At 42.7% G+C, this 26,257-nt stretch overlaps 1 protein-coding gene across 2 annotated transcripts in view; it reads right to left on the minus strand.

Annotated features, from left to right (window-relative positions):
• VPS50 (VPS50 subunit of EARP/GARPII complex) overlaps nt 1-26,257 on the minus strand; it is a 137,384-nt gene that overhangs the window by 70,937 nt on the left and 40,190 nt on the right. For both annotated transcript variants that reach the window (XM_061586630.1, XM_061586629.1), the window contains exons 10-16: nt 15,251-15,293; nt 14,968-15,066; nt 11,108-11,248; nt 8,977-9,109; nt 7,991-8,082; nt 5,354-5,448; nt 3,679-3,777 (exon numbers count right to left, since the gene is read on the minus strand). In XM_061586630.1, the coding sequence (XP_061442614.1) occupies nt 3,679-3,777; nt 5,354-5,448; nt 7,991-8,082; nt 8,977-9,109; nt 11,108-11,248; nt 14,968-15,066; nt 15,251-15,293 (702 nt within the window). The remainder of the gene's footprint in view (nt 1-3,678; nt 3,778-5,353; nt 5,449-7,990; nt 8,083-8,976; nt 9,110-11,107; nt 11,249-14,967; nt 15,067-15,250; nt 15,294-26,257) is intronic.

Consider the following 26,257-nt stretch of genomic DNA (forward strand, 5'->3'; position numbering starts at 1 on the left):
AGTGCAACACAAGTGATATCTAAAAGAGGCTTTGTTTGAGCAGCCAACAATATACCAGCTCTAAGAACCTTAGTCATTGTGAGTCCCAGGAAGTTTGCTCCGACTCTTTCTGCACATTTTGGAACAGGTCATTATCAAGCCTTCTGTTTCTGTCTTGCTTTCATTTCCCTGATCACGCTATCCTTTCTACTCTCACATGGCCTAAACCTATGCCATTTGCATTTTTTCCCCACTGCACTCAGGCCTCCAAGGCAGATTGCCAGATAACAAGTGCCCCTCCTCTTTCCTCATAAGGCAACAGTAATATTCCCCTGCCTTCACCTCTCTCTTTCCCTAGAAATAAGCAGTAGTTGAGCTGTTGGTCCAGGCAGAATGCTAACTATGAACTCTTTGCATGTATTACACAATGATTAGCTATTATACACCGATTTCTATATTGTAATAGATTTATTGCAATAAATTTACACTGTAATAAATGTAACCTCATTCACACTGGGACTCTGTGATCTACTGCTGTTCTCCCTTTGTAAGTAGTGTGCAAGGCAATGTTCCCATGGTATGCCATAACTCAAGATCCAAGATCTGGAAAACCAAGCTTCAGTTGGTGACATATGTACGCTTCCATGTTAGCTGCAACGTGTGATCAAGGATTCACATGCTCTGGGTAATGACGGTATGCTCTACTTCTCCTTGGGTTTTCACACTGCAAAAGCAAACCCTATCAATTCCTTCTGAAAACCTGAGACACTCTTATCCCAAAGGGTCTTTAAGTACACACTTGCCAATGACTACCCCCTGCACTCAAATGCATATTCTCAAAAGCAATGCTATTTCCTAATAAAACTGCTTAATGCATTCAGTCTATGCCATTGGTTATATAAATCAATGTTCCTGATGTCATCTCTGTATTACCGCTTATTGTCTGTATCACTATATCTATAGCCCACTTTTCTACATATGTCAAGGTGAATATGGAAGACAATTCTCTCTGAACAGCTCCCAGCTAGATAGCTTTTATGAACTAATGCATCTTCAAAAGCATCTTACATTTATTAATTAAGCACACAATCAGGAGCAAGAGCCATATCCACTTGAAGTCAAAAGCTTAAAACTCCTAAAAGCTTTAGGCGATTCAGCCTGTAATACTTTTCATATTTAATTTTAATAAATATATAATATTTTATAGCCCAATGGGCTTCAAAGGGCTTTGTAGACAACATTAACAAATTAAATCTCTACTCAGTATCAGTGCACAACCATCACCATCAAGAACTATTTGCTTGGATAGGTCAGAAGAACAGGATTAAGTATACATTTGTCAGCATTGTTCAACAAGTATGTTTCCCCACCAAAATAACCCAAATTATTACTCAGTAGGCAAAAAAGTAAAAATGTTTTCCACATACTGAAAATAATGTCTCCCTCTTGTAGTTTATGCAAAAACAATAAGATCTGAAAATTACCTTTTGGCAGCAGTTCTTAAATCTCTATATTAAACATTGTCAATCTTTCTATGTTTTGTGTTATGTATGTTTTTGAAAATATTGGTGCATATTTTCCTAAATATCCACTCTGAGACTTTAGAAGTGATATTTTATTAGATCAGGGTACCCAAAGTGTGCCTTTAAGATGTTGTTGGACTTCAGTTCCCATCATCCCAGACAATATGGGCAATGAACAGAGATGAGACTTGGAGTCCAGCATCATATAGAGCAGCCTTTCTCAACCTTTGGGTCCCCAGATGTTGCTGCACTACAACTCCCATCAGCCCTAGCCAGCATGGCCAATTGTCAGGAATTATGGGAACTGTAGTCCAGCAACATCTGGGGACCCAAAGGTTGGAAAAGGCTGATCTACAGGGCACCATGTTGGCTACTCAGGGAAGGAGAGCCTGCTGTTGCTGCTGCTGTTGGAACACCACCTCCACCACCCTTCCCAGTGGGACTGCTGCCTGGCAGACGTGCCTCCTGCAGGACCAGGTCCCAGGTACCCAGCCAGCTGTGACTAATTTCCATCACCTGTCCCTCTTGGGAGGGATACATAAGCCGGCTGGCTGAGGTGGCCTGGGAGACCCAGTGCCTGCAGGAAGAAGGAGAACATCGCCACCCAGGGAAGGAGAGCCTGCTGTTGCTGCTGCTGTTGGAACACCACTCCACCACCCTTCCCAGTGGGACTGCTGCCTGGCAGACGTGCCTCCTGCAGGACCAGGTCCCAGGTACCCAGCCAGCTGTGACTAATTTCCATCACCTGTCCCTCTTGGGAGGGATACATAAGCCGGCTGGCTGAGGTGGCCTGGGAGACCCAGTGCCTGCAGGAAGAAGGAGAACATCGCCACCCAGGGAAGGAGAGCCTGCTGTTGCTGCTGCTGTTGGAACACCACTCCACCACCCTTCCCAGTGGGACTGCTGCCTGGCAGACGTGCCTCCTGCAGGACCAGGTCCCAGGTACCCAGCCAGCTGTGACTAATTTCCATCACCTGTCCCTCTTGGGAGGGATACATAAGCCGGCTGGCTGAGGTGGCCTGGGAGACCCAGTGCCTGCAGGAAGAAGGAGAACATCGCCACCCAGGGAAGGAGAGCCTGCTGTTGCTGCTGCTGTTGGAACACCATTTCCACCACCCTTCCCAGTGGGACTGCTGCCTGGCAGACGTGCCTCCTGCAGGACCAGGTCCCAGGTACCCAGCCAGCTGTGACTAATTTCCATCACCTGTCCCTCTTGGGAGGGATACATAAGCCGGCTGGCTGAGGTGGCCTGGGAGACCCAGTGCCTGCAGGAAGAAGGAGAACATCGCCACCCAGGGAAGGAGAGCCTGCTGTTGCTGCTGCTGTTGGAACACCACCTCCACCACCCTTCCCAGTGGGACTGCTGCCTGGCAGACGTGCCTCCTGCAGGACCAGGTCCCAGGTACCCAGCCAGCTGTGACTAATTTCCATCACCTGTCCCTCTTGGGAGGGATACATAAGCCGGCTGGCTGAGGTGGCCTGGGGTTTTGTCTTTTGTTTTGTTTTTGTTTTCTTTTGGGTGCCATTGGTTTTAGCTATGGGTGGGTTCGGTTTCGTTTTATATTGTAGTTCTTGGGTTTTTATGTAGTTTGTATGTTGTATTTTACTTTATCTTGTACGCCGCCTAGAGTGGCCGCTTGTGCGGCCAGATAGGCGGCCTAGAAATAAAATTTATTATTATTATTATTACTCCTGCAGTAGAAAATAGCTTAATGGTAGAGCAAATGTTTTGCATGAAGTAAGTCCCCAGATTAATCTCAGGCATCCGCAGTTAAAAGGATCAGGTGATGTTAAAGACCTCTCCACAAGACCCTGAGAAGCTGCTGCCAACTGCAGTAGACAATACTAGATTAGGTGAACAAAGAGTCTACCCTGGTATGGTAGCTTCTTATGTTTCTGTGGCAAAGTTGGGTTTGCTGCTATGTAATATGTTAACTGGCATTAGGATCCAGGCCCTAGACAAGAATTTACAGGAACTGTTCATACAAATATATCTCCAAACACCAGTAAGTTGAAGTAAACTACTATGTCAGTTGTAAAACAAAGTTATCAGAAGGAATTTTGATCAAATTTCAAGATTTATTCTACAAATAAAAAAAAGGTTAGCATGTATGACTTAGAAACGTGAAAGGGAAATTGACTTCCTACAGCTGACACCTAATGCTGTAAATCTTACCTGTGATAGTTCTTGAAGTAATTAACACTTTGCTTTCTAATGGATTCTTGCAAAACCTCCGACTTGCTGCCACAAAACTCTTCTCCAACTTGCATCAGCCTACAGCAAAGGATTTTCTGATTATATATTCAAGTTGAGAATTAGATTATTTCTTTCAGCTACAGTTTAGCCTTGAAAATCTTGCAATTCAAAGATTTCAAGTTTGCACTGCTGAAACAGAAGTCCACATATAATGGTCTTGTTCCGCTTTTGTTATGGTGTGCCATCTGTCTATATAAACCAGAGAGCCAAGAAGCAGGGATGATTTCTACACACGAAAATAAAAATATCTAGCACTCTGGAATTCTGCACTCCAGTCATGAGTTCACCATCACTCTTATCTCAGGAGAAAATAATAGAAACACTTATCAGGCCAAATGGTAGTGAATCCCTATATTTGGAAGCCAAGAGAAAGAAAGATCTCTAGATTCATAATCTGGAGGGTATTATTGTTAGTTATAAGGCTTAGCATTAAAAGATACCCTTAACTGCAAGCCATACAATTCCATCCACTGTTCTAGAGGATAAATTCTGTGATCCAGCCAGTTCAGCACTCTGATAATTAACAAGGGCCATAGCTCAGTGGCAGAGCATCTGCCTTGCATGCAGAAGGTCCCAGGTTCAATCCCTGGCATCTCCTGGTAGGTCTGAGAGACTCCTGCCTGAAACCCAGAAGAGATGCTGCCAGTCAGTGTAGACAATACTGAACTAGATGGTCCAATGGCAGCGTCCTATATTCCTATGTTCATCCGCTAAAAAGACTTCTAACACTAAAGTCTGTATAATTGTCATGGTTCCCCAACCCCTAATTCCTGCAACCCTGGAAACTATACTTCTGTGAAGGAATGTTCATAATTTTCTCAGCAAATTAAAATTAAAATGGTAAAGAAAGCCATGAAGCTAAGACTCACATTGATCTAGGAAGGTAGCATAGATATATAGCCTATGGCTGGCAGACAATAAGATGAATCCAGCACTCATTATGACATTTGCTTCTCCAGCAGTCCCCAGGATTGTTTGGGGAAAAGCCATGATGGTTTAAAGTGGTATAACAGAGATTTAAATGTACAGATGGGGTCCTAGCACCCTCCAGATGTTTTGAACTACACCTTCCATCGGCTCCAGCCAGTCTGGTTTAAATTACATCACAGCTGACTAAACTAAAAAATGGATCAGATGTTGGAAAAACTAACCCAGTTAATCAGTAAAGCAATTTTATATCTTAAATAGGCAGAGACATGATGAAATGGCCATACCATGACTTATATTGCCTGCTACCACCAAATAAACCTTATTAGAATTAAACACAAAAAAAGCTTTGTTTTAATTTTCACTTTTCATTCATGCAAAAAGGAGAAAACAGTATCTCAAAGAGGCCTGAAAGGACAGGTTCTTTATTTGTACAATGTGCCCCACACATTTCAGCTAAAAATGCCTTTATCAAGGGCTTATTTTCTTGTTTTTTTAACAAAACCCATTTCAAAAGCTTCTGTTGTAAAAAAAAACCTATTTGGGCCCATCCTTCTTTCTGGTAACTTTGAGATACAGTTTTCTCTTTTTTGCACATCATTTTTGGATGCTTCTTCCTTTAGGTGTGCTTCTTCATTTCACCAGAGCGGATGGCCCCTGAAAATACCTGCTGACAATATCCAGCACAAAGATGAAGTCATCATATTTGAAGTTAGACATGTCTGTGCCAAGCAAATAGGTCTTCACTTTCAGCTGGACATCCTATATAAAAACAAACAAAATTGGGTATGTTTAGGCTGGAGAAGAAATAGTTAGAGGCAATATGATGGCTGTCTTCAAATATTTGAATGGCTATCACACAGATGATGGAGCAAATTGTGTTTCAGTTTCTCCAGAGAGCAGGCCCAAATCCAATAGGCTTAAATTACAAGAAAAGGGATTTAGACTAAACATTAGGAAAACCTTCCTGACAGTACACACTGTTCAACAGTGTAACAGACTGCCTCATAAGGTGGTAAACTCTCCTACCTTTCAGGTTTTAAGCAGAGGGTGGATGGCCACCTACCAGGGATACAGCACTGTCAGGATGATCCTTAAAGGTCTCTTCCAACTCTATGATGAACTCCAGATTTTATCATGGTATTGACTATATTCGCTCTCTATGGATTTATGATCCCACTGGCATTGGGTATAAACAACTGAAACCTTTTGAAGAGCTTGGATGTTCAATCCTGAGTCTAAACAGATTCAATAACCAACAAACCTGAGAGGTGGGTTAAAAAGTTGCTTATTCAAAAACATTTTTCATTTATGAAGAATTTGTGGCCTCCGCATATACCATAGTCTGTGCCTAACTGTTTTCACAACCACACTGCTACTACTACATTTTATAAGGCATTCCAAATTCTAATTCTTTATTAAACCACAATATGGATTGAAATCCCACTGGAAAAAATCACAGCACATAACATTCTATGTCCCTTTTCCATATAGTAGACATAGATTACCATACAGCTTCCTATCTAGCTTCCTATTCCAAACCTTATTATCAGAAACAAAATAAAAGTATATACAGTAATACCTCAATTAACAAAATAGATGAGTTCCCGGACATTACTACTTTAACAGAAACATAGGTACCAGAGGTAGGAATAACACAGAAAGAATAGGGATAGGTTCCTATACCTGCTCATAAATGGTGGGGGCAGCTTAACAGGGGCTTTAAAGGGTGCCTACTTGGCACCCACCCCCTCCTCTCCTCTAAATGTATTGGATCCTTCCCTCCCCAGCCCAGGGAGAAAGCAAGAGATCTGTTCAATGCAAAGCAAACACAGGCTTCTCAGTTTCACCCCAGCAAAGCAAAGGCACAGGCTCATCAATTTCACCTTAAAACAAAGGCACAGGCTTGAAAGTTTATCCATAGCAAAGCACAACTGGTCAGTTTCACCTTTAAAAAATGCCTTGTGTAAAAGGAGCTTCATTTCTGGAGGATTGGTTAACTGAGGTACTACTGTATATTGTTCTGAAATCCACTACAGTACTTAATTTTTTTTCACAGTAGATGGAATGCATGGCTATTCTTATCAGTAGTGTCAGTGTGTCTTTGCCATCTGAAGAGAGGCATTCATATGTTTCCTTGCAATTGCAATAAATACCTGTGTGTACAAAATTTTGCAAGTGTCAAAATGGTAAGCATATAGGCAAGATTCAGACACTTTTACATCCCAGTGATTTCAGTAGACAGTGAAACACTGTCTCATCTCCCTCCCACTGAAATCACTGGGCCTTAAAAGGAATTTTGACATGGCTGGATTGTATCAATTCTTGGTTTTTGCAATGCTTGGCATATATTTGGGGCAGGGAACTACTGCACAATGCAAAGCTTCCCAAGAGAATCACATTAGGTGAAACATGCATCCTGTCTGGCAGCAGCAGGGCTACATTGCTGATCTGGCTTCCTAATGCCATGTGTCGCTGCTGGTTTCCAAGAGGAGGAGGGGCAGGGCAGCAAAGAGCTTGGCATGATGCGGGTGCAGCATCTGAAGGATTGGATTCGCTCCGCCCCTGCGCCCACAGCGACACATGGCATTGGAAAGCCAGGCCAGCAGCGCCACCCCAGTGGCCACAACTGCTCTCTGGTCTTCTCTAACTGGGATTTATATTGCACCAACATGCCTTCAGAAAGGTACCAAGGTGGGTCATCATTCCCTCTATTTCCGATGTTCAGGTTGTAAGTGCCATTGCTTATGTAGCGAAAACAGTAACATCCATGCACAAAAGGGGAGGTCTCAGGAGGCTTGGGGAACCCTGAGGTTTGCACAAGTACTGTTTGGAGGGGGGAGAGAGAGAGAGAGAGAAAACCACATAGAGGGAGAGTAGCGTGGAGTGGCAGGAATCTTCAACAGGGAGCATTCCATACCGCAACATTTTTGTTGCAGGTGTCAACTGTAATTGGCTACAACAATCAGTAAATAAAATCTTAACATTAATCATCTCCACCCACCCACCAGGCAAAATAAAATCTTGAAAACGGCATAAAATACACAGGCTTCAACTCCTATTTCCCAGAGAATATTCTGTCTACCGCCCATTCAAGAGAAATTGACAACTTTTTTGCTGTTTCATGCTCTTTAAATCAATTTTCAGAAAATGAAACTATGCAGCAGAAATAAAACTATTTTAGTCTGAACAAACCACCAGAGAGAATGTTTTATTACATTAATTGGCTTTTCAGAAAAGAATGTATTTCAAAAATGAGTATGGGGGGGTTGAACTGGGAACGTTTTGCCAATTTAAAACGAACCTGCCATATTCGCGAAAGTCCATGTTCCAATTTCTTTTTCACATAGTTTCGGTCAAAATTGGTCTCCTCAGCATCCATAACGTTGCTTCCATCTGGAAAATAATTTAAATACTTTTCCATACAAGCTGGGGGGAGTGGGGGGAATTATCCTTTTTTAAAATGTGAGCCAAATTTTCACATCCTCTAAGGGTTACTTCACATGCCGCAAAAATAGATGTTCACCGCCCAGAGAGCTATTGCTAGTCGGGCAGTATATAAATTTAATAAATAATAATAATAAATAACAACAACCATACACTGCATTTTTTGGCAACGCCCTAACTGCCTGCCACTCCAGGATGTGGCAGAGACAATGCTTCCACATAGCCCTGAAACAAAGAGAGCCAACCCACACTGGATGATCTGGACAGTGTCACAACAACTACAGGCACTCTTGACATGCACCATACACACACACACACCAAGCACATGATTCTTCAGTAGTAAAGGCAGAAAACACACAAATGTTGTTAATAATAACATCAACAACAGCATATGCGTTGTGTGCTTACTGAAAAGTAATTGCTATTGTGTCCAAGGGGCTTACTCCCTAGTAAGTGTGCTTAAGATTTTGCCTTGCGGTGTTCATACAAGCTAGATATTGACTATTGTAATGCTTCATTTGACAATTGCTAAATCTCCTCAAGCCCCTAAAACAGTAGTTTAAAAAAAATTAACTGTGCCAACAAAAAAAATAAGAAATTTCTCAGAAGTTCCAATGTAAGTTACAATTAAGCACAGAAGGAAGTGACAAGAAAGCATTTCACGAGCATTTCATACAGGTTCTCTGTCCCAAATTGTATGGTGTACACATGGACAATGGAAGAGCTTTGGCTCTATTGCTCACATAGACCAGATGTGCTTGACTGCCATTCTTATGTTCCAAAACTGACTCCGAATACATATTCCATTCAGATATTACTTTCAGATAGCAAAACAAAGCCTACCAGAAGATGAAGAAGGCTCACCACGATCACATTTTTCATGCCACTCCATGGTTCGATAGTAACTGAGCATTACCTCCCACAGGGCTTTGCAGAGGTCAGCAAGGCAAGGAATGTAACTGTCTGACGTAATGTGCTAAAGAACATACAAGTATGATCTGTGATTTTTTCTTCTTGTTCTTAAAGTTCATGGCAAATGCAAACCGCATACATAGAGAGAATAAAAAAGCAAGCACACAAACAAATATGTCTGAACAATATGACATATATGCAAATATCACAGGGAAAGGGAAAAGTGCACAGAGAGGAAAACTACTCCCTCCTGTAGATGTTTTAAACAGACACACACTTCCCCTTTCAAACTGAAAAATGCCACATGGGATTGCCAATAAAACAAAAAAACTGTTTTCAGGAACAAAAGAAATGGACAAGTGCATGTGCCAATAAGTTAGTCTGAAGCATTAGTTAATTTTGTATTAAGTAGAAGAAGAGCCTAAACACATTCAAGAGCACTTACAATTTGCTGAGAGGTTGTACATAACTATCAACAGGGCTTTAAATACATTACTGACCTAAAAAAATAATGTTTGTTGGCACTTAGAAACCTCAAGTATTTTTCCAGTCCTTCCATTAAAACTATGTAAGTTAAGGAGGCACAATGCTTTAAGTACTTCAGTTAAAGAAACATATGCTTTAAAATCTCCTGAAGAGGATGCTAATTCGGTATATAACCATTCTTTTCATAGAGAGGCTGCTAAGTATGGATTCACACCATGAGGTATTTTTCCTCACTGATTTCTTAATGGATGAGGTCCACATGGAACTGAGTGGTATGAAGGGCCCCAGATGCATTCACATGACAGGAGTACCCAAATCTAGCAAGCCTAATTTTTTTTTTGCTAAAATCTCTCCCCATAACAGCTGCCTCCTTCACGTTACATTAAAAAAAATTAAATGAAATAAGTTAAATTAAAAAAAAGGAAAAAAGAGCCTGCTGTGGAGGATGACCATTTTCAGGGAGGGCTGCCCATGAAGAGGAAAGGGACAGTTAATACTTCTCTGCTCACTGTGACACACACCCCCTCAAAGAATCCAGCCACTATAATTAGGTTTTTTAAAAGCTCCCTCTGGTGGGGTTTTTTTTAAGTCTAATCGCTGTGAGGGGAAAGGGCCAAGATGGGAAGACCACAGATCAGAGGCCGGGACCCCATATGCCAGAGGTTCCCCATCCCTGGACTAGGTTTACCTCACTTTTCTCTTTCTCACTGCCCCACATCAACCCATCAAACACAGCAGCTGCAGATATCTCTTTAAAACAGCCTTTTCTTACTTGCTTTAGCAGCTGCCAACAACTTATTTAAAAGACCTTTAAAAACCCTAAATGGTTTGGGACCATCCAGCAACAGGGTCTTTTCTGTGTAAGCCCTACTTCTTAAGAAATATCCTCCCTAGATAGCCCCTTTGTTGCTGTTTTTTTAGATTTTTATTTCAGTCTGCATTTGGACAATTGTATCAAGCTGTGTTTAATCAATACTTATCAGCTCCTGTTATTTAATTGTTTTAACTAATTTTAATATTGTACTTTTATATTGTTGTTGACACTTCCTAGCAAGTGCATTACAGGATAAAATTCAAGTAAAAGGTCAAACTGTTTTTAGTGGAGTTAGGACTGAGAACTTGACTGGCAGTGTAAAGTCTCCATGATACATTCTAGAAATGTCTATTTCTTCCTTTGTTGATATGCATGCGATTTACAAATGTTTGGATGGCCCCTGTTTAGTACTCCACAGAATCAGCTATGGTTTAGTATTCTTTGTTCCGTTCCTAGCATGGGCAGGAGCAACAAATCACAAACTCTATCTATATGGTTTACTTTATCCCCCTAGACTGGAATTCTGGTCTTTTTCTCTCAAAACAAACCACGATCAGAAGACAATAAATAAACCATGATATCAGGTTCAGATGACAAGGTAAGCAAAGGTTCATGGTTTGCTGCTCACGAGAGGGGAAGAGTGAAGCAGGAGCAATTGGGCAGCAGGCACCTGTGCACTGCCTGTTCATGGTAAACCACGTGTGAGAACTTGGCCAATCTATTCAAACACAAAATATTTCAAGCCTTGATACAACTACGTACCATGCATAGGTCCTTGTATTGAAGCTTCTGAAATTTGGTGTCTGTGTTTCCCGCACACAGCTCTACGTATCCGAGAACAACTTGGAATACTGTGTTGTGAATGGCTTGAGTAAAGTGCATGTGCAGTTGGTCCATTGCTGTCTAAAGAAAAAGGGCAGGGAGGGAGAGAGAGTCATTTACAGATAATGAAATACCAGTTCTCTGATTCCTGTTCCTTGGTCACACAGCAATTCTAGTCAACAGCCTTCCCATCCTCTAGAGCAGCCTTTCCCAACTAATGGGCCACCAGATGTTGTTGGACCACAACTCCCATCAGCCTCAGCCAGCATTGCCAATGGTCAGGAAAGATGGGAATTGTGGTCCAACAACATCTGGTGGCCCACTAGTTGGGAAAGGCTGCTCTAGAGCAAGGGGGGGTGATTCAGTTCCACAAGCAATTTTTTCTGCCCCCCCCAACTCTACAATATGGGCAGCAGCAGAAAAAAAAAAATCAAAGGTGACATGGCACTGGCAGAGATGATGAAACATCTCCACCCAGCCAAGCACCCTGACAGGGATGCAAGTGGCCCCGTCCAAGAAATCATAATGCTCATTGGATGTATGTATCCTTTGCACATGCGCAAGAGTTGCTTGTGGGCTTGTGGGGTGGCCACACCCACAGTTGGCATGCAGCCCCCAGAGTGGTTTTGTCTTTTGGCCAAAAATGAGTTAGCCACCCCTGCTTCACAGCGTTCAGGCACAACGAGGCTTTTGTTTCTCCCAGAAAAGTAAATGAATGCTACTGAGGTCACCAGTGTCAGGGACAAGGGCCAGATACTGCACCCACCCCAAAGGTTCTTTCAATGCAAGTCATTTACTACTCTCCCCAAAACAACAATCACTCCCAGTGGTTTCTCAGGATCAAAAGTGAAGGGGCTGCAGTCAGGGATAGCAGTGTCAGAAACCAAGGTCTGAATGGTTTACCTCAGTGCAATGCTGTATTTTTTCCCTGTGTAGAAGTTAGTGGCTGCCAACATACAAAATAATGAAGTATATGGGGACACACTGTAGGGATGGGGACAAAACCTTGCACATTGTCCCCAGTCTTGGACAGGCCAAGGTGGAAGCACTCAGGACATGAAGTTTAACAATGAAAACACATAAACAAGAAACCCCGCAGAAAAAATGTTAACTACAGACTGGGGATGAACATTCCCTTCCTGGGCAAATTGCTCCATTCACTCTTGGATGAAACAAATTATCCAGACCCATTTCAATCAAGTTCCATGCCTGGTTTGAAATGAAACTTGATTAAAATGGAAAGTCCCCTGGTCACTCAATGGGATGATGTTTGCCGGGAGAGAGACAAGGGAATTGGACCCTGTTGATCCTTTTTGACATCTCAGTGGTGTTTAATAACATGGTATCTTTCTGGATAGGACACCCAAGTTGAGTGCTTAAGACACTGCTTGGCCATGGTTCCACTCCTAATTGGGGGGGGGCAGATTCCAGCAGGTGAACTGAGGGATTATTGCTTGACGCCTTGCCAGTTGTACTTTGAGGATCTATTTCCCCCATGGTGTTTAACATCTACAAGAAACTACTGGGAGATGTCATCTGGAGATATGGAGTGATGCATCACCAGAATGTGGATGATACCCAGCTCTCCCACTCTTTTGCATAAGATGCAAGTGAGGCTGAAGGATGTCCTAAATCAGGTGTTTGGCATGTAATGGACTGGGTAAGGGTAAACAATCTGAGTCTTGTTCCAGACAGGACAGAAATACTGTTGATGGATATTTGTCCACCCCCAAAAATAATAATATTCAACCTGTTTTGGAAGGAGTTACACTTTCTCTAAAGGATGAGATTCACAGTCTGGAGATGCTTTTGGATCCAACAGTGTCATAAGAAGCTGAAGAATCTTCTGGGGCTCTAAGTGCCTTTATAAGTCAGCTGTGACCATACCTGTAGAGACAGCTTAGCCAAAGTTACCCATGCTCTGGTAACATTTAGGCTATGGCTGTGCATTGTATATTGAACTTGCCTTTAAAAATGGCTCAAACTGCAGTTAGTTCAATCGAGGGCCATAAGACAATTAACTGAGACTGAGCATTTTGACCATATTATGTCAGTGCTTTACTAGCTGCACTGTCCCCCAGTCATTTCCCCATTTAAAATTCTGGCACTTTGAATAGTTTGGGACCAAGTTAAAAGAAATATGACCTCCTCCCACATTTGCCTACCCAAACCTTAAGATCCTCTACAGAGGCCCTAGCTTGGAGGTCCCCATCAAATCAAGGAGAGAGCCTTTTTGTTGGTGGCACTCCAGGCTATGAAACAGTTTCTCCAAAGAGACTCATCTGACATCTTCTCTTTAGTCTTTTTGTATCAGGTGAAGATCTTTTTATTCACCCACACATTTAAATTGTATTTTAAACTAACTTTTGGGTTTTGTGTAGTTTTAATCTGAGTTGCATACTTTGCTTTGCTGCTTCAGCTACATGGAAAGTTTTTAGTTATATGTATTTTACTGTTTAAGACCTTCTGTGGCGCAGAGTGGTAAGTGGCGGTAACGCAGCCGAAGCTCTGCTCACGGCTGGAGTTCAATTCCAACGGAAGGAGGAAGTCGAATCTCCGGTAAAAGGGGTGGAGGTCCATTCAGCCTTCCATCCATCCGTGGTCGGTAAAATGAGTACCCGGCATATGCTGGGGGGTAAAGAAAGGCTGGGGAAGGAACTGGCAATCCCACCCCATATATACGGTCTGCCTAGTAAACGTCGCAAGACGTCACCCTGAGAGTCAGAAACGACTCGCACTATAAGTGCGGGGACACCTTTACCTTTTTATTTTACTGTTTATTGCAGATTTTAATTACTGCATACTGTATTTTGATACTGCCTTGGTGGTAAGCCATTCAGAGAACATTTATTTATAGGTGGCCATGTAAGTCTTCTCTTCCTCCTTTTTGTTAACTAATATTATTTTTATTCTGCTGGTTAACGATAGCCTCTGCTGAAACAAAATGTAAAAAGAACTAATGCTGAATGTGGAAGTGGCAGCGTAAACATAATCCTGAAAAGTATCCTAAATAGGCTGTTTGTATGTATGAGATATTAGCCAGTAAGACTTACAGAAGAAAAGATCCAGGGTTTATGCAGCTGGAAATCAGACTGGCCGTAAATAAGGAAATGAATAGGATATAAAGGATTATTGCAAGTGTGAAGCTGGAGAACAGTAAATCCTCTTGTGGTCTAGTCAAATCTACAGTTAGTTGTTTTCCAAACAGATTTCAAGAAAGAGAGAGGTCCCTTAAGAAAAGACCCAGGTAACTGACTGAATGGATGTGTGGTAGGTGCTTGGCAAGCCTGCCACTGAGAAAAAGTCAGCCAGTGCTGGTTGCCAGCACAAGACATCTTGAGCATTTTTACATAGATATGTATTTGTTTACGACTCACAGAACTAGTGAGCATGTGCCCTTAACATTTATACTTCCAACTAGGGAGCACTAAATGCAACACTAGCTATGTTCAACATCAGATACGTGCATGTGCAAGACATCCATCTTGGATGGTGCAACTGCTGAACAAATCAGGAATAAGCACACTAAGGGAACAATCAGTTACTGAGAATTGATTTTCCTTCAGGTGTTTTTTTCCCCCCTCTATCCTGGGGTCTTCATATACTGCATCCCTACTGCCTACTGACAAAGGCTGCCTGTGATTTATTAGATAGCACTGAGTTTGTAGAGACTGTATTTGTACACCATGGTTATTTTTATGTTATAACTGCTCTTCCTCTCCAAAGCAGGGAGCACAGGTAATTAAAACAGGCTCATGTACTTCATTATCAGTATCTAACTTTAAACAAAGAATGCTAACCTGTGTTTTCCCAAGTAGTCTGTAAGCCTGTTGCACCTTGGTATAATGGCCAATGTCAAAGTTCTTGCAGATTTTGGAAAGTGCTACATCTAACTGCTCCTAAAAAAATGAAACATGAATATTCAGTAAGAAGGAATAGTTATACAGTACGAAAAGCCACAAGTCATGTTGAGACATTCATTTGTCACAATAAAGCTAAATGGCTTCTAATCATCTGAATGGATGAAGCCAATTATAGTCAAGGTATTCATTTTGTCAAAAAATCAATACACTAAATTCTCACCTCAATTTGCTCCAAAGTATCCTGCAATTTTGAATTCAATTCACTGTAAAACAGTAACGTCCAACATTAGACCATCTAAAACTAAGCCAGCAATTTATATGAGCATTTCAAACTACAATGAATGTTGTGGCACATCATTTTAATTTGGCCGGTCTTTTCAAAACCATTCCTCCAAAATTGTGTAGAATAGATTTTGCACTAGCAACGCTGTATGATGACTGAAACAATGCCCCCGACAACATCTCAAAAAGACATCCATTATCCGTACCCCATCGGGAGAAGCACAGTAATTTCTGTAGACCATTAAATATGTAGAGGAGTCCATACTCAAGTGGGTTGCCTACCAACCACATAATCCCTAAAAATCCTCCCTGAATCCTAGGAATCTATCAGGTCATGACAGAATTTGACATTTGCTCAAGTCCTAACAGCAATCTACCAAAGCGAAAAGATTTACCAGACTGCAACTTTTCCCATGTGTACGTTTGCACTTCAAAACTAAAAATGAGAAAGGTAATAAAAAAAACCAAGCTTTATTTCCCACAAGCTCCATGATCACAGATAACAGTTACAAGTTAAGGAAAGCATTGTAACAATCTTTGGAATATTTAAAGAGTTTTCAATTCTGTAACGCAACTTAGCCATATGCACTGAATATATGCTTTGCTGTAATGAACACTGTCTATTTTATATGTGATTTCAATAGCAAAAGTAAATGAGATACAGACAGCTTTTTAAAAAATGCATGCTGAATTTTAATACTTGTACATTCTGTTGCTTGGTTAATTTTTTATATCTATGAACGAATAACTGAGGGAACAAGCAAACAAAAGCTTTTCTCATAAGGAAAGCCCAAAGGGATGAGAATCTAGAGACAGCTTTTGCCTCAAGTAAAGAAAAACCATAGTAATGTGCAGTCATCACTAACCACGGTACAATGAGGAATAGGGATGGGAGAGGAATCTACATTTATTAAGACCAATTTGGTCCCCAAAGAATAGTTTTAAAGTAGCACAATATATTAATACGTATTAGTCGCAATACAGTGTTACACACAATATTACATATTAAGAACTTAGGAAGAGCCTTCCTGGATCAAGCCAAAGGCCCATCTAGCCCGGCATCCTGTTCTCACAGTGGCCAACCAAATACTAGGCTACAGGAAGACTGCTGTTGCACATAGATCCTACCCCCCCCCCGTGATTCCCAGCAACTGGTATTCAAAGGCATACTGTCTCCAACAGTGGAGGCAGGACATAGCCATCATGGCTAGTAGTCACTAATAGCCTTATTTCAGGGATAGCTAATGTGGTGGCTTCTAGATGTTGTTGTATTACAACTTCCATCAGCCCCAGCCAGCATAGCCAATGGTCAAGGATGACAGGAATTGTCATCCAACAACATCTGGAAGGCACCACATTGGCTATCCCCACCTTATCCTCTCAGCAGGGATGTTGAAACTGCAGTCTGCAGGAAGAAACAGCCTGCCAAGGTTCTTCAAGGAAACCTGCTAGCCCCCGTAAAATGGGGCACCTCTTCACCCTCTGATGAAGCTTCACTGCTAGATGGTCTGGCTCTTCCAAAGCCCCATCTGCTCACCTTTCAAAGGAACGTCTTTTGCCTGTGGTATGACGCCACTATTGGGAGTTCTTACTGCACATGAATAGGAAGGAGTGTTCCTAAATGTTCCCTGAGCGCAAACACCACCCAGTAATGGCACCATAACAGAGGGAGGAGAGGCACCTTTGAAAGGTGAGCAGATGGGGTTTTGGAAGTGATTTTTTTTCTCCATTGTAGTAATGTTATTATTATTACCATCATCATCATCTACTACCACCTCCTCTTCACCAGAAGGTCCCAGGGTAGGACACAATATAAAATACAATATTAAAAACAGTTTAAGAACGTAAGAAGAACTTGCTGGATCAGGCCAGTGGCCCATCTAGTGCAGTATCCTGTTTCACAATGGCCAACCAGATGTCCATGGGAAGCTCAGCAGCACTCTCTCCTCCTGTGGTTTCCAGCAACTGGTATTAATTATATACTACTTCCAAATAAGAACATAGCCATTATGGCTAGTAGCCATTGATAGCCTTATCCCCCATGAATTGGTCTGATTCTCTTTTAAAGTCATCCAAGCTGATGACCATCACTGCCTCTTGTGGGAGTGAATAGCATAGTTTAACTATGCACCATGTGAAGAAGCACTTTCTTTTGTCTGTCTTGAATCTTCCAACATTCAGCTTCACTGGATGTTGATAAGTTCTAGTTTTATGCAAGGAGAAAAAGTTCTCTATATCCATTTTCTCCATGCCATGCATAATTTTATACACTTCTGTCATGTCACCTCTTATTCACCTTTTCTCTAAAATTTATTAGTCGCCTATCTGTCCGAGTTAATAGACACTCTAGGCGACTTACAACAACCAGGATAAAATACAATATACAATCAAAAAAGTACAAAAATAATCTAAACATCAATTAATACATTATAAAAGCTCATCCACCCCGAGGATTCTGTAGGCCTGCCTGAATTTTAAAGCTCGGCGAAAACCCATCAGGGAGGAGGCATGTCAAAGATCGAAAGGGAGAAAGTTCCAGAGAGTGGGGGCCACAACCGAGAATGCCCTCTCTCTGGTCCGCACCAGCCTAGCTGTTCTGACTGGTGGGACCGAGAGAAGGTCCTGTGTGGCTGATCTTGTTAGGCGGCATAATTGGTGATGCTGGAGGTGTTCCTTCAGATAAACTGGGCCGGAACCGTAGAGGGTTTTAAAGGTCAAGACCAACAGCTTGAATTGGGCCCGGTAGACAACTGGTAACCAGTGCAGATCTCTTAGCACCGGGGTAATATGCTCCCGGCGGCGACAATGTGTAATCAAACGTGCTGCCGCATTCTGTACCAGCTGCAATTTCCGGACCGTTTTCAAGGGTAACCCCACGTAGAGCGCATTACAGTAGTCTAAGTGAGAGGAGACCAGGGCATGTATCACTCGTGGGAGCTGATGTACAGGAAGGTAGGGTCACAGCCTCCATATCAGATGCAGTTGATACCAAGATGCCCGGCTCACTGCCGAAATCTGAGCCTCCATGGACAGCTGGGAGTCAAGAATGACTCCAAGGCTGTGGACCTGGTCCTTCAGGGGTAATCTTGTTGGGCTGTGACCCATAGGCATTACTGTCTCTAGTTGTTTTCCATAAAGCCTGCAAGTTTGGAGAAGTAACTGTTATCTCCTGGCCTGAGAGTGAGCAGACATCCAAGGCCAGCGGTTGTCATGGTAACGTGAGATAGCAACTGGGAAAGTTCTAACAGAGTCTGTAAGTTGTGTCTTCTGAATATTGCCTCTGAACTGAGAGGTTCTCTTCTGTGTTTACCTTTGAAGAGAGATGTACCAGAAGGGGGGTGACTGAAGAAACTCTACATGTATTTACTCTTAAGCCTTTGGCCATAATGTCTTAATAAAGACTCTTAACATGCTCTAATGCTCTGAAGAAGTTTCTTGATCAACTTAACTCCAACGTAATGTATGCTGTTTCACGCAACAACGCACACATGTCAACAAGGGTTATGGGCCCAGATCCACAGCGCATTACACGGGAGTAAGTTGCTGGTCTGAACGGCAGATGGAGTTCCAGAGTGCAGCTTGATTGATTGTACCAGACGGAGGTGAGCAACATGGCTGTAAACCTGTCTGGGGGAGGCTTGCCAATGGAAAGATTGACGGAAAAGAATTATGGCAGCTGGAAGCCGAGGATGCGGGCTTTGCTGATAACAGAGGGTTTATGGGACATTATAGATGAACCACCCCCGGTGGTATTGACCGCGGCCTGGAAGCGCAAAGATCAGAGGGCACAGGCGTTTATAATCTTGGCTCTATCGGATTCTCAACTGATGTGTGTGAGAGATGAGCCGTCAGCTAAACAGATGTGGAACGCATTGCAGGATTTGTCCCAGGAATGGCAGCGGAGGCAGAAGGCGCAGAGAGCCGAGCTGATGGAAGCTGTCAGAAGCAAGGAGGAGAAAAGTGCCGAACCAGAGGAGGCAGCCGAAAGCAAACAGGATTACAAGCAGCAGCTGTTAAAGGCTTGTTATGCCTGTGGGGCTCGTGGGCATCTCCAGCGGGACTGTGCAGTCAAGCGAAACTCCAGGGACGGAGGCTTGAAGCAGGGAAGTGTGAACTTTGTTTGTAAACAGAAGCCACAAACTTTAGCACCTATTGACTGGCTTGTTGACACCGGGGCAAGCCATATATTAATTAAAGACAGAAGTTTGTTTTATGCTTCAGAAGAAGTGCAAGATTTTGTGCAACTTGCGGATGGATCACATAAAAGGGTGGAAGCCCGAGGACTGGTGAGATTTAATAAACTTGGGATAATGTCAGAATGTTTGTTTGTTCCAGAATTGGCTCATAATATTTTATCAGTTCAAAAACTGGTGACTTCTGGGTATTGTGTAACATTTGATAGAGGAAAATGTTTTATGCAGAGAAGAGACAAAGTTGTCTGCCAGGGATTCATGACACAGGGGCAGTTTAGAATGACCGTGGGTGTGAAGTGTGCTGATGCCTTGAGTTTAATGGGGCGGAAAGAGAATGACGGTCAGAGCTGTAAGAAGACAGCTGTTAAAAGCACACAGCCACAGTATTCATGTAATGCAGTCAGGCTGATGCCTGAAAGAGTGCATCGCAGCCGAGTTTACAAGCCACAGGGTAAGAGACGTGGCAAACGTGCACCTAGAGCACAAGAGAATGCATATTTCAGAGTTTGGTGTCCAGAAACACAAGTGCAAACATTTAAACCAGATCTTGACGTAAATTTGAAAGGCACGAAGACAAAGAGTCTGGTTTTGTCAGGAGCAAAGACAGGAGGTCTTGAATGTTTTGTGGATGCAGATCATGCAGGGGAACTGAGCAGTAAGTCAACCTCTGGTATAGTTGTGATGTGGCACGGGTCATGCATTGACTGGAGCAGCAAGAAACAAAACATGGTGGCTGACATAATGACCAAGCCTTTGTGTGAGGAGAAATTTGGCAAACTGGTGACAAGGCTTGGAATGAGCCAAAGTTTGGTTGAATAAAGTTCTAGCTAAATGTACAGAGATGTTCTGAAATGTACTGCAATGTACTGAGATGTAATATGGATCTGTATGATGCAATGTATTGAAATGTATTACCTTTGTATTGTAGAAATGTAGTGCTGAAATGGAAAAGTTATAGATGCAATGGAAAGTATTTGCAGTCTTAATGGAAAAAAGGGGAGTATGTTGGGCTGTGACACATAGGCATTACTGTCTCTAGTTGTTTTCCATAAAGCCTGCAAGTTTGGAGAAGTAACTGTTATCTCCTGGCCTGAGAGTGAGCAGACATCCAAGGCCAGCGGTTGTCATGGTAACGTGAGATAGCAACTGGGAAAGTTCTAACAGAGTCTGTAAGTTGTGTCTTCTGAATATTGCCTCTGAACTGTGAGGCTGGTCTTCTGTGTATTGCCTCTGAACTGAGAGGTTCTCTTCTGTGTTTACCTTTGAAGAGAGATGTACCAGAAGGGGGGTGACTGAAGAAACTCTACATGTATTTACTCTTAAGCCTTTGGCCATAATGTCTTAATAAAGACTCTTAACATGCTCTAATGCTCTGAAGAAGTTTCTTGATCAACTTAACTCCAACGTAATGTATGCTGTTTCACGCAACAACGCACACACATCAACAAATCTTACCCCATTGAGCACCAAGTCGATATCTCCCAGCCTTCTTTTGTCACCCACGAGCAATACCTCGGTCTTGTCAGGGTTCAGTTTCAGTCTGTTCTCGCCCATCCATTCACTTACTGACTCCAGGCATTTGGACATAGTATTCACAGCCAACTCTGGTGAAGATTTAAATGAGAAATAGAGCAGAGTGTCATCCGCATACTGGTGACACTGCAGCCCAAAACTCCTGATGATGGCACCCAGCGGCTTCACATAGATGTTAAATAGCATGGGGGAGAGGATAGGACCCTGTGGCACACCACAATTGAGAGGCCAAGGGTCTGAAACCTCATCCCCCAACGCCACCCGTTGGTACCTGCCTGAGAGATAGGAACGGAACCACCGTAAAACAGTGCCCCCTATTCCCAAACTCTTCAGGCGATTTAACAGGATACCGTGGTCAACGGTATCAAAAGCCGCTGAGAGATCCAGGAGGACGAGGAAGGTATGTTCTCCCCTATCCAACGCCCTCCTCATATCATCCACCAGAGCGACCAAGGCTGTTTCAGTTCCATGCCCAGTCCTGAAGCCCGATAGGTATGGATCTAAGTAATCCGCTTCATCCAAGTGTGTCTGTAGCTGTTTGGCCACCACTCGCTCTATCACCTTGCCCAAGAATTGTAAATTAGAGACTGGGCAAAAGTTATTCAACTCTTGGGGATCCAAGGAGGACTTTTTCAAGATGGGCTTTATCACTGCCTCCTTGAGGGCTGATGGCATTGCACCCTCTTCTAAGGATGCATTTACCACTGCCTTGATCCCCTCGCCGAGACTCTCTTTACAGCTCATGATCAGCCATGAAGGGCAAGGATCAAGCAAACAGGTGGTCGGCTTCACGGTAGAGAGCACCTTGTCCACTTCATCAACGAGGAGAGGCTGAAACCGATCCCACCGGACCGGAATGCAACTGGCTGACCCTGGCCCACTTCCTGTATCCTTTCTTTATAGGGGAGTCATTCCATCCCCATGATCATTCTGGCTGTCCTTTTCTGGACAATAACTTCCTGTAACACTGCAGAGGACTCGGGTTGCACTTTTAATTCATACAGGATACAAACCATGCCAGGAACAGTAAGTGAGTGTTATATGCTGCCTGACTACCACTGGCATTTCCTTCCAAAAGTGAGGCACCCTTTACCATCACAGGATGCTGCAGGGCACACATCTGAGCATGTGCTGGGCACAAGCAGGGTGGAAACCACAATAGAGACATCTTCGCCTCTGGCACAGTCCAAACAGCACTAAAACTGGTAGCTTGTGCAGCATCCATATAGTCAACTCAAGGCCCTCTCAGATTCAAAAAGTATACATTCCAAAAATTATTTTTTTTAAAATTGATTCATTTCTTCCAGTGGGAGAAAAAATATTCAGGAGGAGGAACAAAGGAAGAGAAAGCTTATTTTACAGCCCTCATATTCATTCTTGCCACTCTTTTCAAGCTAAGCTTTTCACATATGGAACCTGGGGGAATAATTCATTCCATCCAGAGCTGATTATTTTCAGGACAAATTGTTTCTTTGGTACATCGTGTGTTAGAGAGGGGGGGAAATGTAAAATTCGTTTGTTCATATCAAGAGTAAATTGACAGAAATCCATGGTGCAGAGCTCAAATCCATAACATGCAGCAGCAAACTCAAATATAACAATCCCTGGGCATAATGATTTGATCTATCAAAGATGCAATTAACTGTGCCAGCACATTAACTTGTGGCATTCATTTTATTCAGCCAATTAGTTAAGGCATATTAAAAGGACCCTGCTTATATCCTTGTCTGTGCTAACCTTATATGAAACAAAAGGGAGCAATATCATACCACGAAAGAAAAAGCAGTAGTCCCAAAAGACACAAGTTGAATATACTAAAGAACCTCCAATTATAGATATATCTACTTTCAGTATTTACTCAGAAATCACAATACATTTTGAGATATACATCAGAGAAAGCATATTCCTGTTGTTTAATTTAATTTATTTATTGTTTATTACATTTAGATCCTGCCCTTCCTCCCAAAGGAGCCATTTTTAAATTTATTCTTATATCCTCTTTTTTCCCCCACTAGAAAAACTATTGAAAAAATATGACTGGCAGAGCAATCTAAACCACTTTCCTGGGGTGCAGGGGGGGAGAGTTGGACTGGGCAGAGGTGCCCCTCTGCCAGCTCTGCTGGCCTGCACCAACCATCACCTGCAGAGGGATATCTGTGTCATTCTGCTGGCCTACAGCTTCCCCTTCTGCCTGCCAAATGGGTGGGTGGGAGAGCATCCAGCGGTATCCCTGCCAGCAGGAACCCCCAAAATGAGACCTTTGGGGAGGGACAGAGCTGGCTGGATCCTGTGATGGCATCATCCCCAAGTCAAGCCTGATCAATGTGCCACCTCCCAACTGGCACTGCAATCTGCCTTCCCCCACCAGCTTCTCCCATGCGCAGAAGGGCTGTGGATTCATAAAGTCCCAATGGGCGGGTGGGGGGAGCAGTTTAGGCTGTTCCCTAAGAAATATTAAATAGAGATTGGTGAAAGAAGGCCTGTGGAAGAGGCCTTGCTCTCACTTTCTTCAGCAGTTAAGACACAACAACAGGAGTCCTACAGGAAAGTGGCTGATTGGCTGCTGGGCCAGACAGACCAATGGAAGGGCAGGATCCTGGTCTTTCTTCTCCACTTAATTAGATTATGGCCATAAATTGGGCTTTCTTTTAGTGGACTGAGCTTGACCTTTTGGCTCTGCTGTTTCCGCCCCCCCCATTAATCTAAAGTGCAATGCCCTAAACAGAGTATCTGCTCAATAATTAAGCAAGAACAGCAATGTGCAAATATCACCAGCAATCCCAACAGTAATGCGCAGTTTTATAAAGTTGAATGCCTCCAAGACTAGTAAGGCTGCTATGCATTTATTTCAATTACAAGAGTCTAGTCAGCTGCTAAAAAAAGCAGGTACAATACATGTATAGTATCCCAAGACAATCTGCTAAGAACCTTGATTTACAAACATGCAAGACGAATTTGGCGCACACGAAATTCTTGCCCAGATCATCCTTACCTGCTGCCACTTTGATGATCATTTGCCTCTCTCTTCATGTGAATGTGGAGACTCTAAAAACATTTTGTCCTCCCTTCCCCCTGAAGAGCAGTTCCAGTGCTAGCAACCAGAATATCTGGGAGGCTTCCTATCATTGCCACTTCCCTGCACTTCCCTTTTGCTACTGCCAGCCTCCTTTGCAGGAGAGGTGCAAGAGCTGGCAGTGAACTGTCCAGCCTGATGAGAAGGCCCAGACCGCTCTGAACAGAACTTAAGCCAGGCTGCTGGAGTGGCTCACAGTGCAGCAAGACTAGAACTAGTACCGGGGGGCTAGCTTTATCTTTTTTATTGTCATCCAGGAACATCTTGAGGGCCACAGGTTCCTCATCCATGAAACAGCAACTGTCAGTTGCTCCAGGGATTGCTTTCATACCACTGGTTTTGTGTTGCATTTTTGTTTTAATGATACTGTTTATTGGTTTTATGTTGTACACCACTTCAAGAGTTTTAAAATGTTTAAAATTTATAAACATTTATAAAACATTTTATTTAACAAAAATTACATACCGCTTACTGGAACAAAAGACCTCTAAGCGGTTTACAAGGCTGTGTAAAATATTCATTTAATACCCCAATAAAAAAACCATTAAAATGAAATTAAATAATAAAAATTAAAACAGAACATAGAATCAGTAACTTTCAAACACTCATACCTACTAAATTCAGATGCCTAGGTAGGCTTGCTAGAAGACAAAAAAGTTTTTAGCAGGTACCAAAATCAATATTGTAAAACGTGAAAATCTTGACATTTTATTTATTTTGGTCTGTCCGTTTTGATTTTGCTCTGTTCTTGTTATGCATTAAGTCCTGATTATTTTTAAAACTTTAAAAGAAATCCTCTTACTATGAGAATGACCCTAGTCATAATGTTTAGTTACCAGTAAAGTGATAAAGCCAAAAGAAAAAAAATGTTTTTAGATATATAGGTTTGGATCCACAGATGTCTGGCGTGGGCAGAAAAGCACTTTTGCTTACACAAGGCATCCCCACCAAATTTCTCCATTCTACTGCAGCTCCCTGTGCCTGAGGTGCCTCCAGGTAGGGCTGGGAATGTCCCATCTGAAACCCTGGAGAGTTGCTGCCAGTCAGAGTACACAATACTAAACTAGATAGAACAGGAAGCTGCCCATTGGTCTATTTCAGATGGTCTGTCAACCCTCAGGACAGGTGCAGGGAGACTGGTGTGTTAGGTGGGAAGGAGGAAGTCTATAAGCCCTGTTGTGCAAGCAGCGTTCCGTTCAATCTTTGAATCAGATTGTGGAGGTAGGTCACTATTCTTGTGTGACTGCAGTAGAATTCTTTTTAAAAGGGGGGGACAGTGCGATGGTCTTTAAAAAGAACTGAAAAGCCAGTGGGATGTCTAGGCAAGACTCAGTTATGTCCACCTGAAATGAAGGATGCCACCCTATTCCATTTCAAACACTGTAATTATTACAACTTAAAAGAAAACGGGCTGTGAATGAGAAACAGCCACTCAGAGCTTAGACAAATTGCTAACTCTAGCAGAGGAGGCTGAATCGTCTGGAATTAGGCACTGAAGTCTGTCCGCTGCTGGAATAAACTCTGCAAAGTGACCATATTTTCAGTATCAGTCTCGATTACAGCTGTGCAACAGAATGCATCGTGCAAAAGATGCGGTTCAGAGGATTAGAAATTTTACCATGAGCCACAGCCCAGGGTGAAATTCAACACATTACATTTTGTATGGCTCCCTTTCTTTGCATTTGTAAATTGTCATAAAAAGGAGGCTGTTTATGTGCTGGGCCTGATATAATTTGTCCATACTACTTGCAGATCTGTTATAGTTGCCGTTTATTTATTGTTTAACTGAGGAAAAAATCAATATATTTTTTAAAAATCTGCAATGGAGATGGAGGGGAGAGATCAGGGGCCACAGACTTTGTGAGAGATAAATAAATGTGATTCAGAGAGAGAGGGCCTGACTAAATGTGACACTGGTCACGCATTCAAACAAGCATGCTTAACCTGCCAACTTTTTTGGGGGGGGGAGCATCCATGTGGCCCCAATGTTGAATGCACTTCCTCCTGCTTGCTTTTTGCTCCCCCCACCCCCATGTAGTTTACTGCAAACCGCACCTTCAGGTGGAAATAGTGCCAGGTTAAAAGAATTTTCAGCAGTAAATCTGCATAGGGGAACCAATCAAACCAACAGCACATTCCAGATTGG

This window comes from Rhineura floridana, chromosome 10, assembly GCF_030035675.1.
Source record: "Rhineura floridana isolate rRhiFlo1 chromosome 10, rRhiFlo1.hap2, whole genome shotgun sequence".
Classification (NCBI taxonomy): domain Eukaryota; kingdom Metazoa; phylum Chordata; class Lepidosauria; order Squamata; family Rhineuridae; genus Rhineura; species Rhineura floridana.